Here is a 20,566-nt window from a genome sequence, read left to right on the forward strand (position 1 = left end):
CTGAACCCGGTTTATCCGTGATTTTTCTTCTTTTCATTTTGTCACCTCTGGTGAATTACTCCATAGTGTGTTCCCGGTTTTGTTCATTATATACTTTGCTCTATGTTTTGCTTAATGATATCATTTATCTGTGTGCCAGTTCATATGGAGGTCTTTGCATGCAATGTGTGTGCCAGTTTATACAGTAAACACTGCTTTTCCATCTTCCCCTTATGGAGCTTTGGGACCTAGAGACTGAGTCCATGTCAGTGCCGGTGCAGCAATCTGCTTGTGTTTTCTCTCGCTGACATAGGAAGTGCTGGCTTCACTCTGCTGCCCTGACATTTCCTCCTTGCCTCCTCCATAATACTAACAAGCTGGAAAGGTTGATTAAATGCTCTGCCGGACTGAAAAATCATTTTATGGGCCGAGCTAAAAATAGGAGGAATAGGATGAATTATTTTAAGCTCTCTGTATTTCGGTGAATGAGTAAACAGAAAGCAAATGGACTGGAATGCTTTTCCTCTTCACTCAATCTGTTATATTAAATGTTTGATTAAAGTATTAGTAATTCATGATTGGGACATAAATGGTAGAGGATTGGGAGCTCGTACAGGATTTGCTTTAAAGTGATACTGACATTAAAAAACGACTTTTTAAAATATGAATGTGCGTTAAGTTACCTATAGGTCATGTTGATTGTTTTTGCAAGTAATTGTTAGTTGGAGTTCCTAAACCTGACTGTTTTGCCAACCTGACTGTCCCATTTTTGACTGTCAGTTAAAGTTTCAAATGCTAACCTACTTCTTCTGCACAAATATGGCAGCCCCCTCGTAAGATCAACACAGGGAGTCAGATAGGTAATGTAAAAGCATTGGGCAAATACTTTATGGCTAAGTTATAAGTAGCTTTCAAAGGCAATATTATGATAGAGTTAAAAAAAAAAAAGTTTAATTTCTGGTGTCAGTATCTCTTTAAGGCAACGTAAGGAATATTTGACCTACTAATTCCTCATTGAACTTACACATTATAGTATTACACATTGTTAATAAGGGTTGTCCATAATTCCTCACTGAACTTACAAATGTTACAGTACAGGTATGGGACCTATTATAAAGAATGCTCGGGACCTAGGGCTTTCCGGATAACCGATCTTTCTGTCATTTGAATCTTCATACCTTAAATCTAATCGAAAATCATGAAAACATTAAATAACCTCAATTGGGCTGGTTCTGCTTCCAATAAGGATATATTAGTTGGGATCAAGTACAAGCTACTGTTTTATTATTACAGAGAAAAAGGAGATTATTTTTAAACATTTGTATTATTTGGATAAAATGGAGTCTATGGGTGATGGCCATCCCATAATGTGGAACTTTCTGGATAGTGGATCCCATAGTTGTATTACACATTGTAATAAGGGTTGTCCATCCAGAAGTCATCAATCTACTATAGCACCCTTTTCTTCCACACTCCACTGTTCAGATAACACCATTATGTTCTACAGAACTTTTCTGCTGTATAACCTGAGCCTTTTCTCCTTTGAATGTCTGCCCCCATTGCAACACAGCAGCTTATTTATATAAACAATAGTAGTGTTTCTGCCACAAACATAGCAGTTTTACTAGTGCAGGACAACACTGCATTCTATTTTTATTATTTTAAAACACTTTAATTTTTTGATGTTACTGTTCCTTTAAATCGGTTGGAACCAATGTAATTAGTGCTGCAAGTTGAGTATGCCCATGTATAGTAACACAAGAACACTTGCGGTACCAACCTGTGCATAATGCCTTCACCCTGTTTATTATAGGGAGATTCAACATAAGCCTTCAATACAATCCAACCATGTTGATGGCTCAACAGATCTATTGGATTTTTACATTTAAAAGTGTCTGTGTGTCTGTGTCTCTGTGTCTCTATGTGTGTCTGTGCGTGTGTGTGTCTGTGCGTATGTGTGTCTGGGATTGGTTTTCCAGGAACCCATTATCCAGAGAGTGCTAAATTATGTGAAGGCCATCTCCCATAGACTTCATTTTAGTTAAATTATTCAAATTTTTTTTTTTTTTAAATTGTTTTTAGTGGACTTTAAGTTTAAATTACAGAAAGACCCCTTATCCAGAAAACCCCATGTCCGGAGCATTCTGATTAACAGATCCCATACCTATATATATATATATATATATATATATATATATATATATATATATATATAATTTTTGTTGTGTGTGTATAGAGCAGTTATATTTAAAACTCTCTAAATGTAATAAAAGTAAAAAATAGGGGACAAGGCTGCGAGGTATGTGCAGGAAGGAAGGAATGCTGTTAAATTAGTTCCCTTGCTTAAGCACTGAAAACCACAAAACTGTGCATATAATATTAAATAGGTCAGTACCTGGTGCACAGATATGTAGCTTATTTTGAACTTCAATCAGATCTTTAAACATCTATGCCCAGTGTTCATAAGTGTGAACAGTGTATATTTATTTCCCCTCTGGCCTTTTTTATACAGCAGTGTTTTCTGCCATTACATACATGCATACGTACATAAGCTGACATTATTCATTTGTAAGTTTCTTCATTATTGCCATGGCTTTAGGGTAGGGACACACTGGGCGATTTGGGGAGATTTAGTCGCCTGGCGACTAATCGCAGCGACTTTTCTCCCCGAATGCCGGCGCTAATCACACACGGCGATTCGTTTTCCGAAATCGCCCGAAGTTGCCTCACGAGGAAACTTTGGGCGACTTCGGAAAACAAATCGCCGCGTGTGATTAGCGCAGGCGATTTTTCATTTTATCCAGGTGCAGAGTGAGGGGAGGCATTCGGGGGAAGATTGGTCGTGGAAAGTCGCGGCGATTAGTCGCCAGGCGACTAAATCTCCCCAAATCACCCAGTGTGTCCCTACCCTTAAAGTTATGTGTTGCTATTGAAATTAGTTAGGTATTTGGAAACCCATTATCCAGAAAGCTCCGAATTACAGGAAGGCCATCTCCCAAAGAGTTCATTTTCAAAAAAATAATTGTTACTTTTCAAAATGACTTCCTTTCTCTGTAATTATAAAACAGTACCTTTCGCTTGACCCTAACTCAGCTGCATGAATTCATATTGGTGGCAAACAATCCAATTTATTTCATGTTTAATTTTTTAGCCGACTGAAGCAATGGTGATCTAAATTAGAGAAAGATCTGACAATCCCCCGTATGAAGCATTCCGGATAATAGGTCCCATGTCTGTATATGTTTGTTTTTTGCTATCTTCTGCCAATCTGGTTCTCAATTTTGAAACAATGTAGCAAGAGCTTGTGTAGTGAATGTGTGTGTATATATATATATCTGCAAGGATGGTGAGCACTCACAGGTCTTATGAAAGATGGAAGTGAACTTTATTTAGCAAAAAAAAAGCTAAATAAAGTTCACTTCCATTTTTCATAAGACCTGTGAGTGCTCACCTTCCTTGCAAAAATCGATGGACTTCTTATGCGGATAGCACCCAGGCACATTATACTTTTTACACGAGTTGTGCTGGCTGCACACAGACTGATATAAAAAAAATATATATATATATATGTGTGTGTGTGTGTGTGTATATATATATATATATATATATATATATATATATATATATATATATATATATATATATATATATATATATATCTCTCAAGTATCGGCACCCAATATTCAGCCAACTGAGAGCAATGGGGAGCATTTTATAAATAAGCCCAACTGAATAAACTTGTGTCAAAAAAGAAGTCAAGAAAAAATTTAATATCTGTGAAAATGTGAAATCAGGGAAATGCATTATATATTGATGGGACCACTCAAAAGTGCAAAATTGAGGTTTCATTTTATTTCCTTGGTCTATAACGCTTAACAATTTTTTGTTCTCTGATTTGATGATTTAGGTTTTATATATCTATATCTATATCTATCTATATATATCTATATATATATATATATATATATATATATATATATATATATAGTCAACTATACATATATATATATATATATATATATATATATATATATATATATATATATATATATATATATATATATATATATATATATATATATATTAATTTTTTTTTTTTCAAATGACAATGAACATATGCTGCAGGGAAGGATTAACACATTCCAGTTGTTTACAGCTCCCACAATCCTCAGTAAGAGGCCTTCAGACATATACTGGAAACAACAGCAGAGGGCTGTACATAGAAGGAAGTATTTAAGAAAAGGGTTTTACTGGTTAGGGAATTAGCAGTGTATGAACTGTCCACAGTGTTTGTACCAGAGAAAATAAGTTACGTAATTAGACACCTTGCGTGTTCACAAATAAAGAAGTGGCTACCAGAGACATGCAAATCAGCTTTACTGCTTACAGTGCCCTGACCTGATGCATTGTGAAATCCTGGCCTTTTCCATATTACAATACATACATTACACTCGAACCATTCCACAAACGTTTTGCTGCTATCCAGGCCCAGCTGAGTGCTGTTATGTCTGTGTGTTAAATGCAGCACTGTACATTTGTACCATACAGTAAAATACATTAAGTAAATGTAAACATTTAAAAACAATTTGCAAAAAGACATAGAAGGAATGAGACTCTTTCCCTGTACAATCTTTCTTTCCATCTGGAGGTCCACGGCCAAAATCCCAAAATTGTGGATTCGATGCAGCCCTACTAAAAAGGTTTCTACTTTTAGGACTAGCCAGATTTTTTTTAAGACGTTCTTAGTAGGAGGTCTGACCTCATGTATTATACGATGTGGTAGTGAAACACCACCTGACTGGTCCGTGTATGACCTCCTTAAAGGGATACTGTCATGGGAAAACATGTTTTTTGTTTTTTTTTCTCTCAAAATGCATCCGTTAATAGTGCTGCTTCAGCAGAATTCTGCACTGAAATCCATTTTTCAAAAGAGCAGAAAACAGATTTTTTTTATATTTAATTTTGAAATATGACATGAGGCTAGACATATTCTCAGTTTCCCAGCTGCCCCCAGTCATATGACTTGTGCTCTGATAAACTTCAGTGACTCTTTACTGCTGCACTGCAAGTTGGAGTGATATCACCCCCAGCAGCCTAACAGAATGGCAAGGTAACCAGATAGCAGCTCCCTAACACAAGATAACAGCACCCTGGTAGAAATAAGAACAGTACTCAGTAGTAAAAACCAAGTCCCACGGAGACTGATTCAGTTACATTAAGAAAGAGAAATAACAGCCTGCCAGAAAGTAGTTCCATCTTAAAGTGCTTGCACAAGTCATGTGACTGGGGCAGTTGGGAAACTGACAATATGTCTAGCCCCATGTCAGATTTAAAAATTTAATATAAAAAACTCTGCTCTTTTGAGAAATGGATTCCAGTGCAGAAGTCTGCTGGAGTAGCATTATTAACTGATGCATTTTGAAAAAAACATGTTTTCCCATGACAGTATCCCTTTAACTGTTTTTGTTAGAGAAAAAAAGTACTAGTTTCTTCTATGATTTGATAAGCCATGCAATTACACAGAAATCTCATTATCTGGGTGTGTAGTAAACATTTAACAAACTCGGTCACACTGTAGCCTCATCTTAATTGTTGTTCTCAGGTAATGGAACCTTGAGATTGTCTAATGATTTCTAGGCACAATGGTTAGTAATATTAAGAGGAAAGGCAAGCTATGTCCCTCCTATCATTATATTGAATCTCTTGTATCTCTGTGAGAATGTTTTGACACCCTTCAGCGTAAGAACCTTACTCGGTAAAATTTAGTGGCCCTACATAATCTGGGGATGTAGTGTGGCTTGCGTGTTGCTAGGCTGTTGGATGCATTTGTTATTATGCAACAACAGCCTGAGTATGTGATTTTTCAAAGCTGTAGAAGTATGCTGTCCTGAAGGAGAGCTAAAACTTTTGAAGAACAAGGACTGTATTAGAAGTAGGGATGCACCAAAAACACTATTTAGGATTCAGGCCGAATACTGAATCCTAATTTGCATATGCAAATTAGGGAAGGGAAATTGTGGAAAATACATTTTTAATTCCTTGCTTTGTTACAAAAAGTTACGTGATTTTCCTTCCTGCCCCTAATTTTCGTATGCACGAGGATTTGGCCGAATCCTGGATTCCGTGCATCTTTAATAAGTAGATAAATGTATCCGTTTCTCTGAACCAGTCCCTCAAAATCCACCTACCAAGCTCTTGCACCCAGCCCCTTGACATAGGTGATGCCGGGCATTAGTTTGGGTTCAGTTATTAGAGGGCTGGTTGCCAAAAAGTGTATGCTTCCCAGTACAGCCTGACTCTACAGAGGGTTTAGTTCAACTATATGTCATTAATTAGAACTGTAATTTGATGGACTCTGCCACTACCATAAAAATGCTTGAATCAAGATGTGAAAAATGGATCCTCAGTATCTAGGCATTAAATCTATTTTATGATGGACAGGTAATTTAGCCACATATGAGTGATCATGTAGATATGATCCCATGAGATCAGTCACTTCCAAAATACGTGTCTGCTTGGGACCCATTGCAATCAGCAGTTCTAAATACTGCTTTTTAGGGTGACTAGTAAAACTTAGTACATTTGTAGCTGCCCTTTTGATTGCACAGAACGGGATAAGTTTATCAACGAATATTGCAGTAAGAATGTAGGTTTGACTCCAGGGAAAAATCTGAATTTATTTTTAAAGCTTCCAATCGCTCCTCCCTTTTTAAAACGGACCCGTCACCTACACATAAAAAGCTGCATAATTAAAGTCCTTTGCAAATTAAACATGGAACACAAATAATTTTTTTCATGAAAACATCCATATCTGTTATAAAGGTGTTTAAGTATCTTAACTGTCAATCAAATAGTATCTGCCCTGCCTCTATGCCTTAGGCATAGAGGCGGGGCAGTCAATTACTTTCACTTTCCATTCGGCAATTCTTACATGTCACGTCACTGCACTCCTTACATTTCCCTATCCCTCCTCAGGCTCTATAATTGTGTAGGGCACTGCACATGGGCATAAGGTCCCCCATTCTGGTGCATACACAAGATTTTGGGATGATGCACAATTTGTCTTAATAACAGTGTCCACAAATTGGCTCCTGACTGCTTGCTGTGATTGTGTAATTCCAAGACTGAAGAAAACAAAATTTAAATAACAGATATAGTGTAAGTAAAGTTTATTTTGCCCAACTAACATTATAACATGATGTCTTGCTAAAGCCGCTCTGGGGAAGAGGGGGGTTGCTGTTCTAAATGATATATTAGTTGTTACATTTAAACAGAACAAGACAGCTGTTCTAATTGATACAATAGTTGCTAACATTGTTCAGATGCTACCAAGAAATGTATTAACTAATGTAGCAAATTGTAACAATTCCGAACCAGCACCTGAATTACTGAGCTGCCAGACTGACACACCAGAGACAGGAAAATTCACATTTAAACAGTTTTGGGAAAAAAATGGAAAGCAGTTTTAAAAAGTTTTTCCCCAAATGTAATGGCACTAAGTTTGCCCAGGAGCAGTAACCAATAGCAACCAATAAGATCTTTTCTTTTAAACGGGTGACCGGTAAATGCTACTTGCTGATTGGTTGCTATGGGTATCTGCTCAGGGGCAAACTTAGTGCCTTTTTTTTTTTTTCATAACCCCCTTTATTTCTAGTGAACAGAAATCTTAAATCAGAATCTGAAAACAACTGAAAAAAGTTTGGAAGATGATCAACCCCTTTAAGGTCCCATCATTCGATACAGTGCCTTGTATAGGTATAGTTCCTGGTTGTAATGCAACAAATGTAATACCAAAGGGGTGTGGATACTTAAGCACAGCACTTTAGTAGTCCATCTGGCTGGGATTGAATCCAAATAAATCTCTACCTATGACTATCTGTCATCAGAGTGATTGAGGGGAGCGGCACTTATATTTACCGTTATTCATGGTGTCGGGTCAATTTTTTGGAACCCGTACCCGACCCGTACCTGCAATCCGCAACCCGCATTCTTACCCGCTTGGACCCGCTACCCAACCTGCAAGTACCTTATCCGCAAGAATCAGGGAGGGTCATTTATAAACACTGGGCAAATTTGCACCTGGGCAGTAACCCATAGCAACCAATCAGTGAGTGGCTTTTTTCAGCCACCTGCAGGTTGAGCAATAAAAGCAAACCTCTGGTTGCTATGGGTTACTGTCCAGGTGCAAATTTGCCCAGTGTTTATAAATGATTCCCTATTGTAAACCGGAAGTGACATCATCAGAAGTAGGCGTGATAGGAAAAAAGGAGTAAAAATCACTATTCAGAAGACCTGCGGCCCAACCCGCAAGGCGTAGAACCGCCGACCTGCGTCTATACCCACACCTGGAACTTCTACCCACAACCCGCAGGGTACCGCAGGTTTTTGCGTGTACCCGACCCGCTGCAGGACTCTAATGCATGGAGGGGACGACACATACAAGACTGGAGACTGAAGCAGTGGGTCAAAATAGAATATTGGGCAACCTGCCAAGGAATGGGGAGCAGTTATGGAAAGGGAAAGCGTACTAATACATTGTAGTACTTTAGCAAACAGAGGTGTTTTTTTTTTTCATTTTCCTGAGAAATACAGCCTGAATGGGAAATTCCAAGATATAAGGTTGTAAAGTAGTAGTGGGTGTAGAACTGTCATTTTGGCAGCCATGTTTATGGAACACAAGCACTGAGTCAGTGGTTCTGCCTGTCACCCTTTTTGTGTGCTCACTTCTTTACATTCTCATCATAGTGACACAAGCAGTTGGGTAGATACCTATCTAACGTAGATGTAGTCGATTTGAAGAAATGCTTAGCTTACACAGTGTGATGTATTAAAAGAATCACTCACGCCGATCAGTAGATTCCGTGGTTTTGTCTTGTATGTACCTACCTGGGGGTTTTTGTTAGTATAAACAGCAACATTGTAGGTTAGAGACTACCACATAAACAGGCATAGTTTCCATGAGACCATCTGTCACTCGTGTTTGAGAAAAACCTTAATATGCATTAATTATAACCGCATTCATACCGAGCCGCAACTGCAGGTCACAGGGTCACGGGGTTTCATTATTACTCGCATGTGGTTGGCATCTTTTGCTTTCTCACTCTCTTTGGGCACATTTCTGCCTTTTCGTTCCTATGCAGCCTTCCTGTCCCTCACCTCTCATGTACTGTCATTTCTGCTAACCCTTTTGCTTGCAAAAACATCAACTGTCATATACAAACTTCTGTTACGTGATCCCCCGTGGTTCTCATTGGGGGGCTTATTCGTACTGTATCCCAGTTCAGAGGTTTGATTTACACTGCCCATCTCTCTTTATCTTTTAGTTTGTTATAGAATGGGCAATTCAAATATCTTCATTATTCATTATATTATAGTTTTTGAATTATTTGCCTTTTTCTTCTGACTTTTCTAGTTTTCAAATGGGGGGTCACTGATCCATCTAAAAACAAATGCTCTGTAAAGCTACAAATGTATTGTTATTGCTACTTTATATTACTCATCTTTCTATGCAGACCTCTTCTATTCATATTCCAGTCTCTTATTCAAATCAGTGCATGGTTGCTACAGTAATTTGGACCCTAGCAACCAAGTTCCTGAAATTGCAAAGTAGAGAGCAACTGAATAAAAAGCTAAATAACTCAAATACCACAAGTAATAAAAAATCAAAACCAATTGCAAATTGTCTCAGGATATCACCCTCTACATCATATCAAACGTTTACTTAAAGGTGAACAACCCCTTTAACACATGATGTTTAGGGAACAGGATAAGTCTGGGCATCAGCTTCACAAACTGGAATTGGTTCAGAATTAGAGATAAAATCATATATTTTCTTGCTTTTTTAAATCTCTCACTCTTAATTATTGTTGTTAAGGGTCCATAATCAGACAGTGATTTAAAGAGATAAAAACATCAGAGATTTAGGGTTCAAGCACACGGGCAGATTCAAGGAGATTTAGTCGCCTTGCGACCAATCACCTCTTCTGCGGGGCGACAATCACCCCGAACTGCCTTCCCCCTGCCTGCTCCCTGCTGTAATAAGAAAATGCCAATGCAATTGCGGCGCTTCGATTTCTGAACTTGCCTCACGAGGAGTCGCCAGTCGACTAAATCTCCCGAATCTGCCTGTGTGCTTGAATCCTAAATCTTTTTCTTTTACAGCTATAATAATATTGTCTTTGCATGGTATTTATCATTTTACCAAGTACAGTGATGCTTATACATGACATATCTGATCCCCAATGTTCCTGTAATTCTTTTATGTCAATATCACTTAAACCATGAGTTTAGGACTGATGTGGTCTGGATACTCTTTGGTGATATCTCAGTCATAATGGGAGAGATCTTATTTACACAAACACGTGTCTCTAAAAAATTTTCATAATTTAGGATTTTTATTTTTTTTTGTAAAAAAAACCCAAACTTTCCTAAATATTAGCCACAAGTACAAATTATTATTGCATATTGTTTTGTTTTAGGTCAGTTCTCTTTACTACAGGATGTTGTCAATTTTTTATTGTAGGAAAAAATGTGTGTTAAATGTGATTATGGAGATCTGTCCTAAAAAGAACAATAAATTAAACACTGAACAGATCAGATTAAAGATTATAAAACAAACATTTGCATGACATTTTACCCATAGGTTAAGAATCAATGCTTTATGCAACAGTGGTAGTATTATCTAAATGGTCAGGTACATTATATAGGATAATGCGCTTTCATTTGTAATGTATGAGTATAAAAGAAACCCAATGAGATTTCTGAAAGCATGATTCTGTCGAATAATTTTCCAGCATTCTATTGCCATCTATATATAATTGACACTTTGATGAGGTGCACTGAAATGTGAAGCTTAGAAGGGTAGTTCACCTCTCAAGTTTGGTATGACGTAGGCAATTATAGTCTTAATATTACAGACTTCGAGATGAATAGGAGAGGGCCTCAATATATTTAATAAAAACTAACAACAAATAACATTAACATTTGTAACCTCGCAATGCATTCGCTAGGGACAGTTTGGAAGCTGGAAAAAGGCAGAAGAGAAGGGGCAAATAATTTAAAAACCTATAACAAATAAAAATGAAGTCTGATTGCATAGTTGCTGGGCATTCTATAACATAGTAAAAGTTAACTTAAAGGTGTACTACCCTTTAAGTGAAGGCTATATTGTGTTTTAAGCTAATTTTACCTTGTATCTTGATAACTCCATGCATAATCTTGTTACTAATGACGTGTGTAAATTTATCATTTTAAATCCAAAATGCAAATATATAAAACAACATGTAACACAGGTCTTTTTAAAGGAACAGTAACATGAAACTTTTTTTATAAAAAATTTGTTTGCCCTTAACGAAAAAAAACACCAGCACAAATTTAACTTTACATTTGCAAAGACTTTATTAAGAAATATCTTACCGATACTCCGTTTGCGCTCCTCTTCTGAAAAGGTGACACGGCGACGATCCATATTGGCTCGATTTCTCCTCCCTGGCCATCTCCTATAGAAGGCAGGGAGGAGAAATCAAGCGCCGCCCAATGGGTCGTCGCCATGTTGCCTTTTCAGAAGAGGATCGCAAGCGGAGTATCGGTAAGATATTTCTTAATAAAGTCTTTGCAAATGAATTTGTGTTGGTGGTTTTTTTTTTTCGTTAAGGGCAAACTAATTTTGTATAAAAAAAATTTTCCTCTTTAAAGGAGAAGGAAAGGCTAAAACCAAGTAAGCTTTATCAGAAAGGTCTATATAAATACACCAGTAAACCCTCAAAGTAATGTTGCTCTTAGTCCTCTGTTATAAGAAACACCACCTTTCTTTCCTTCTGTTGTGTACACATGGGCTTCTGTATCAGACTTTCTTCTTTCAGCCTAACCCTCCAGGGCTAGGACTTGAGCATGCTCAGTTTGCTTCCTTCTCCCTCCCTCCTCCCCTCCCTGCTGTAATCTGAGCCCAGAGCTATGAATGGGTAGAGAGAAACTCAGGCAGGAAGTGGTCACACCAAGCTAATATGGCAACTGCTATCCTAAACAAACAGAGAGCGTCTAGAGCTCTTTACTCAGGTATGGCAAAGCTTTTTACAGAATAAATTTGTGTTATAATCTATTGGCAATAAACTACTTTGTTAGATTTCCTTCTCCTTTAAATGGAGAACACACTTTTATCCAGAATGCTCGGGACCTGGGGTTTTCCAGATAAAGTATGGAGATACAAATTACAGAAAGTGTACAAAAAATCATTAAAACATTGAAAAACCCATTGGGATTGTTTTGCCTCCAGAAAATCATATGTGGGATCAAGTACACAGAACTGTTTTATTATTACGGAGAAAAAGGAAATATATTTTACATTTTTTAATTATTTGATTAAATTGTGTCTATGGTAGAGAACTTTCCTGCTTTCGCATAACGGATCCCGTACCTGTTAACATATCATGTTTTCCCCCCTTTCAACAATCTGTCTCTCTTCATATAGGAGTTTGTCAGATTTTAATTGGCACTTAGGTCAAGTACATTGGTGTGTTCCCTTTGCATAGACAATAAAAGCTGTTTTTCAAAATAACTGACTCCAGCACAAATCTGCTTTAAAAGACTGCTGAAAGGGACATAGTGAAGGCTAACTTCACTACTTCAGTACAGTTTACTATTTTAATTGATTACATTAAGAAAGTTTGTTTTTCCCCTGAGCTAAACCTCTTAAATTTTCATTTTTGCAGTTGTTGCCCTTCAAGTGTAACTTTGTAACTGCGTTTCACAACAGCCGTTCCGAGCATTGCTACAATTGATTGTGATCTAGACATGGTGGCTTTCCATAGTTAAATAATCATTACTCACAATATAGGTAATCGATAGGCCATTCAAGCCATTACAAAGAAACAAGAATGATCATTAAAATTCAGCCACACAGTCAAGCAGTTTTATACAGTTTAAACTCAATATTTGAGAGGGACAGCATGAAAAAACACAAATCCATTTTAAAACCACAGACTATAAACAACAGTTAAAACGTTTCAAGTATTACTCAAAGTGCCAAAAGTTCATTTTTGGGTCAACATCCCCTTTAATTAAATTTAAGGGACATCAAAACGCAAAGAAGCATTCCTCTTTTATAGAAATGCTGCTTAGCACAGGCAAGACATCAGCAACCTGTATCTTCCAGTGCTCAAGGCTTATTTATCAAACGTGGAAGTAAAAGTTCTTTGCAAACATTCCAAAAATCAGTTTAGTGGACAATCTCTTGGGAGATTAGTGAAAAATACACTTCCCTTTAGTCTAGTGTTAATGTAATGTTAAAGAATTCTGGATTTTCCCAGTTAATAGGACAAGGCATGAAGATGTATGGTCTCCCCATTGATGTTCCTTGTGTTTCTCTGGAGTCTTTTCGTCAGAGTGCCAACAGTATCCCGGGGGTGGGGTGGGGGGGGCAAGACTGAAATAACTGGAATCAAAAAAGATTAAAACAAATTATTAGTGTTGGCTCTGTTAGATCCTAATACTAAACAGATGCAATGGTTTCTCCTTGCTGCTTTTTTTTCTTCTTTTTGCTGTGTAATTAATTTTTGGGAATAATAATTCCTTTATCAGCAAAGTACAAAAGAGAAAACGAGGGTGAAGTTCCAGATGTTTATAGGGTGCACAATTATCATGAAAGATTAGGTAGAATTCCCAAGGACCCTGCAAAACATTTGGTTATCATTCAACCAGCAAAGCCATGGAGACAAAATACATATTTTTACAGTGTAATTATAAAGGCATCTTATTTAACGAGCTGTAGGGGAGTATCACCAAAAATTACATTTGTCGTTATGGGCTGGTAAAAAAAATGTAGCTGTATCGGAATTTCTGAACTCATCATCAGTCTTAAACAATAGATTACACACACAAATATACATACATATAAATATTCTCTCATATACATAGGGAATAATGTACCCCCTACTAAAAAATATAAGGATACCCGTCACAGAGGAGTTCCATGATCATATAAAAGCACCAGTCCCACGGATACTGGACATGCAACTCAGAGGTGACTTATCTTAATAACAGGGAATACATTATTTGTTATAATACACACGTTTGTGAGTCTTATGACACAAACTGAATCACTAAGCACCGATTATAACTAGGGATGCACCAAATCCACTATTTTGTACCGGCTGAACCCCCGGATCCAAAATTTGCGGATTCGGATTTGGTTCGGCGGGCAGAAGGTTTTTCCGAATCCTGGATTTTGTGCATCCCTAATTAGAACCACTGACATCATTATAAGTTTATAATGATGTCATTTACGGGATATTTTTGGTTCATGTGTGTTATACATACATTCATATAAATATGCACAGATACACATGACGGTCTTTATTGATCTCAGAGAGCCATGGCTGATTTTCAAATTATTCTACCTCTTTCTGGCCAGCAACTGTAAATGCTATTTGGTTGTGGGGGTCACTGACTCCACCAACAAAAATGCAGAATGGCTGTAAGGCTTTAATTTTACTGGTTTTATCCTCGTTTCATTTTAACTTCTAAACTGCTGCATGGTTGCAGAAATACTCGGTTTGCAGCAATAACAAAATGACCATCCGAATTTGAATCACTATTTTCGATTCGACCGAACCCCCAAATCCTTCGCTAAAGTTATGCAAATTAGGATTCGGTTCGGCCGGGCACAAGGATTAGGCTGAATCATGCTGAAAAAGGCAGAACCCCGAACCGAATCCTGGATTCGGTGCACCCCTAATTGAGACTGTGTATAAATACAGTTATGTGATATATATAGGTATCGGACCTGTTATCCAGAATGCTCGGGACCTGGGGTTTTCCAAATAACCGGTCTTTCTATAATTTGGGTGTTCATACCTTAAGTCTATCAGAAAATCATGTAAACATTAAATAAACCCAATAGGCTGGTTTTGTTTCCAATAAGGATTATTTCCAGAATTATGAGCTTTCTGGATATTGGGTTTCCGGTTAACGGATCCAATACCTGTACTAAGGTGAAAACATTTTCAGTACCATGTTTAGCCTATGGAGTGTGAATATCTCTTGTAATAAGAAGGCTTTCACTACATTGTGTGCACCCCTAATGCTTTATTCTGTATGGGTAAAAAAGGAGGAGCATAACCCTTCTCCTAAACAATGTTCATATTTTTAAAAAAAGACACCTTTTTTTCCAGTTAGCACATCAGGCATAGAAGCCTTCTCTATCACCTCAGCAGGTGCTGGGCCTCAGGTTATATGGGACTAATTTGATGTATAAAATAATTGCTTAAGCTAAGCCTAGATGATCCATCCCATATATCATGTTCCCAGTGTTATGTGGGCCCTAAGGCAACTGAATGTTACTTTTATCAATGCAGACTAGGGCCTAAATATAGAAGGAAACTAAAAAGAACTTAACAATAGTTACACAGCACATGACTTTTCATTATGGGGATCCTTCTGGTGTTTGGTGCTCAGTGCATTTCCTATTTGACTGATGCTGACATAAGTATTGGCACAGGCTTGTACTTACCTTAATAGCCCAAAGCCAAAACTTGTTTGATCCCACTATTACTCTTCATAGTTTTAGAGGAAAAGTAATGTGTATGTAAACTTGGACAACGTTTTACTACCTGAAGCCACCTCTCTGCTGGAGCAACACCAGTACTGCTCAATACTCCCTCCAAGTTTACAGACATAGGCAGAGGAGAAGTCAAGGTGCTCTATGTGACAATATTTGCATTTTCTCTTCTGGGGAAACTTGGAGGTAGGAGTTACTTGAGGTCCCTAAAAGTTAAATGGAGTGGTATTCACGTAAAGGCTACATGTGGCGTTTGAATAATTATGGCCTGGAATGTGTGAAATCCCCAATTTCAGGGGGAAATTATTGATAAAGGATATATTAGCATTTTCATTTAATTTCAGGTCACTGGTCTGCAATGGGAATCAGTTTCAAGCAGTTAGAGGGATTCTGCCCCATGTTTCCATAGAGAAAAGAATACAGTTGCCTTTATCCATATTGTGAGCTGTCATTTTGCATGTCTTGAATCATGCATTCTAGTGATGTGTGGGTTACCCATGGTTTGAATTTGGCTAACTATTGCAGGTTAGGGTTGGGTCTGGGTCAGACTGGGGAAATACGCTCCTCCACTGCTCCCCAAGATTCATTGTCTTGGGACCAGAGGTGCGCACACAAGTATCATAGGGAACAGGAAAACATTGGTACTGGTTGAGTGAGGGTTGTAGAACTGCAACATTTTGCGGGTCTGGTGCGGCTTAAGGTTATGGTTTTGCGGGTTAGGGTCGAGTTCTGGTTGAGTTTTTCTTGATCCACACATCACTCGTGCATTCCCCACTGACTTCATGAGAAAGCCACCTTCTTGAGGTGAAAGTATTTGGTGAAGATATGGAACTAAATAGTAATTGAAATGAGCAGTGGGGCTGAGGAGCACAGGTTTACTGTTGTATATCCGCTTGGCCCTAGGACCTGTAAAGGTAGACATCTTTTGACCTGCTAGATATGGATTTTATGATAAACCCATTTGGAGACTAAGAAGATACTGTATAGACTTGTTAGAAAGTACATTTGGAGAAGCAGCATTTCAGGGGCCTGTCAGCAGAGAATTGACAGAATATTACCATTATTGTGAAGTCTAAATAAGGTGAGGGGTATGAGTAAAACTGCCAATGAGTGGGCACAGGCAGAGAAAGCCATGGTCCGGTGCACATGATGGCCACTGATGGAGACATTGGAACGGTGTAAATAAAATGAATGGAAATTACATTCACTCCCCATACCATGGGGGCATCTAGCACCACAAAGAAGGTATATTCCATGATGAGTCAGGATGGATATGCTCATAATGTAAGTGTTGTTCCTGGTAAACAAATACACTGTCACACAGCCTGGTTCATGTACAGTTGGTGCTGCCTGACCTAAGTCTGTATTTGCCCTTTTCTTATATACTTTGAGGGTAACTATGTGCGTGAGTAGAACTGTTCTTTTAGCTGACAGCCCCCTCCTCTTGTTTAACCCCCGGCAGTCATTTGGCAGGGCACCTATTTCCTGCCAGAGATCATTATAGTGGGGGGTGTTTGTGGCAGCAAGCAGGTTGAGTGTGTGGCTTTTCTTCACACATGTTTTGTATTACACAGCCAAGAGGCTGAAAAGGAAAGTCCTAGTGCTGAGAGCTGAACCAGGTTACAGGCAGAGGTTACACGTAGGTCACATCGCTGACACACTGCAAACTGCACTGGGTAAATTTAGACCTAAAGAGGAAACTCATCGCTTTGCCACAGGCACATTTCCTATTTTTACACAAATCTCTTGCATGCCACCGGCCGGGCCTGGGAAAATGCCTCTGCCAGCCTGTTTATACTTCAGTCTATTACTCTGTAATGTGGGAATGGGAAAATAGCGGCGCCATCACATCATCTTCCTGTCAGTTGCCGTATAGTACTTGTGTTATACGGGGCATTTGAAAGTGGTGGGAGCACATATTTGTCATCGTCCCTGTGCCTGCACTAAATTATAGTTGGAAATTAAAGCTCCAGGACTGAGATGTAGCAATGACCCCACGTGGGAGGGAGGCTTGTAATACTGGAGGAATTTACACTGCAAAATCATATGACAGGGCAAGCAAAATGGTCTTTTTTACTGAAAGATGAGGTGGGCTAGTAAGGGATTTCTAGGAAGTGGCATGTCAGTTGTTAGAGGGCTGGAATGGAGATTATTCCGGTATCTAACTGTGGAACTGTTGTACTGTGTCTGAAGGCTCTTGGCAATTCACTGATACTGAATGGCAATATTTTGGCCGCTACTCTCATTTTCCCTAATTGGCTTCACTATTTAGGTCTACAGCAGCTCATTTACCAGCCAATCACACTCTTTAAATACTGTCCAATCAAGTTGCCTGGATTCCAAACAAGTGGCAGCCATTTCTGTTCCTTGGTTTACAGTTCTGGATTTTGCAATTTTTGGGAGCTTATACCAAAAACCAGTCTGCACAGATTAAGCTTCCCTTTCATTCATTTAATCTCTACATACATTTTTGTTCATTGCTATTTTTTTTTCTACCCCAGTCTGGGTGAGGGGTTGACTAAAAGTGTGGAATTGCCTTGATTCGACCCTTGTTTGCGGACTATATTTTAGTATTTCATGTGAAAACCTCATTTCACTGTTAGACTGTTGCAAAATCAAGAATTTGTGGGAAAGTGCTGTTTTGATGATGAGACAGATCATTATATATAGAAAAAGGGAAGTGCCCCTATGCCCTTTACATTTCATGTTAAATTCCAGCGGATCATCAAGGTTTTAAATGAAGGGAAGATTTTTGTCTACTTTTCATTTTTCTGTGTATTACTGCTACTAGGGTGTTCAGGGAGGCTTATCATGGTAAAGGGCAGCCTTTGGGGTTGGTTATGAACTGTGTGACTCATTAAAGCATTTTGGGATGCGGGGCTTTCTTTCTGGGTATTTGTTTTCCTCCTGTGAGTATGTGCCAAAGAACTACTACCTTACTACAGGTATGGGACCTGTAATCTAGAATGTGTGGGACCGGCTTACCTTCCTTAAGTCAACCAAAAAAAAACAAAAAACGTTAATTGAACTCCATGAAAACGTTTTGTCACCAATAGGGATCAAGTAAAAGGTACTGTTTGATTATTAAAGTGAAAAAGGAATTTTTTTTTTTTTAATGGAACTACTTGATTAAAATCGAGTCAATGGTAAATGGCCTTTCCATCGTTTGGAATTTTTTGGATAATGGATCTCATACCCTGTAAAGGTATGGGACCTCTTATCCAGAATACTCAGGACCTGGGGCTATCCAGATAACATATCTTTCCATTATTTGGATCTTCATACCTTAAATCTAGTAGAAATTCATGTAAACATTTAAAAAACCCAATAGGCTGGTTTTGCTTCCAATAAGGATTAATTATATCTTAGTTTGGATCAAGTACAAGTTACTGTTTTATTATTACAAAGAAAAAGGAAATCATCTTTAAAAATATGGATTATTTATTTATAATGGAGTCTATGAGTGACGGCCTTTCCGTAATTCGAATAATGGCTTTCCGGATAATGGATCCCATAACTGTACTCGTAAATGTGCCATCTATATGTTATTCCTAAGGCTGCCACTGGCTACAATCACTTCCTTTATTCTTTAACATTTCCTTCACCAATGTAGTGTATTGAATGTAGGGTATATTGAATTTGTGGGCATTTTTTTTTTAATAAAAATTGTATGCCTCACTATTTGTAGTTCTTGGATTTTAAAGCCGATTCTCATGAATCTATATGACTTAATCAGGATCTACCAGTAGAACTTTAGCTGGTGATCAGTAGATCTCAAGACACTGTCAACAAACAGCTTGTCTAAATCACCCTCATATTTCATGCTTTTCATTCACATATATTAAGGTTACTTAAGAAATAGTTGTTTTCTCATAAATCATTTATATCAAAGCTATACTTCAATATTTAAGTCATATTTTCCATGGAGCAGAATGCTAGCAAAGCTTTCATGGATGAATATCATAATGGGAAGTCATGACTAAAAGTAGACCTTGCATTCGTAAAGTGTGGGCACTCCTGCTATAGATGCGGGGTGTACCAAGCGCATTCTGTTTGGCGAGGGAGCATATAACTTGAACCTACAAGCCCACACACACAGTTCCAGGTCGTGCTTCTTCACAAAGGTTCATGTAGCATTAAATGGAGTGAAAGATTCAGAGGGTTAACCAAACACTTGGCCCTTTTCTTATGCCTCTGCTCTGTGTTTTCCTTTCTCATTATCTTCTCTCCCTCCTCCTCCCCCTTAGATTATTGCTGCGGATTGCAAGCGGGTCACAGTCCTGAAATATTTCCTGGAAGCATTGTGCGGACAAGAAGAGCCTCTGCTGGCATTCAAGGGTGGAAAATATGTGTCAGTGGCACCCGTCCCAGACACTATAGGAAAGGAAACAGGAAGCCCAGAGGGAAACCAACTGGAAGATCAGGTACTGGTTGTAAGAGGGAGACATTGGGGTTTACCCACTGGTTTAAGAATACCATAAAAATGTGGATTCACTTCTTTGTTTTTAATAACAGTAACTACGCATTTTTTTTTTTTGTCTCCCAAATGTTCACACCTGTGCTCCTAGACAGTCTATCCTACCTTGAGCAAACCACCTCTTTTGCCTTACGTCTTCACAGCCATTCTTTTTCATATGTCCCTGTCTCTAGTAAATCCATCATCTGCTGCTATTATTTTCATTTCAGTTTTTTTAAAGTAATAATGTGTTGCAGCCGAGACAGAGGGGAGTGGGGGGAAAAGGAGGGGTGTTGAGTTCAGATTGGGGATAAAGTTTGTGGGCGTAGATTGTGATGCAGCTCACAGGGTGAAACAGTGCCTTGCTGACATGTACAGGAAGAGCTGACAGCACCCATCCCTCTGCCCCCTCTGCTGAACCCAGGCTACCCCATACATCCTGATTTCATTACCAAGCTTATAAATGGCGCTTCGCCTTTTGCCTCATATCTATATATTTGTCCCCATGTTCCAGAACGTTATGTATTGAGGGGCCACTGTGATACGTTTTCCATTTGATTGAGATTCTTTATATTATT

The 20,566-nt window shown here is 38.3% G+C and overlaps 1 protein-coding gene across 1 annotated transcript in view; it reads left to right on the forward strand.

Annotated features, from left to right (window-relative positions):
* smg6.L (SMG6 nonsense mediated mRNA decay factor L homeolog) overlaps nucleotides 1-20,566 on the forward strand; it is a 191,930-nt gene that overhangs the window by 150,446 nt on the left and 20,918 nt on the right. The window contains exon 14 of the mRNA XM_018246139.2: nucleotides 19,780-19,956. Within this exon, the coding sequence (XP_018101628.1) occupies nucleotides 19,780-19,956 (177 nt within the window). The remainder of the gene's footprint in view (nucleotides 1-19,779; nucleotides 19,957-20,566) is intronic.

Source organism: Xenopus laevis, chromosome 2L (assembly GCF_017654675.1).
Source record: "Xenopus laevis strain J_2021 chromosome 2L, Xenopus_laevis_v10.1, whole genome shotgun sequence".
Classification (NCBI taxonomy): domain Eukaryota; kingdom Metazoa; phylum Chordata; class Amphibia; order Anura; family Pipidae; genus Xenopus; species Xenopus laevis.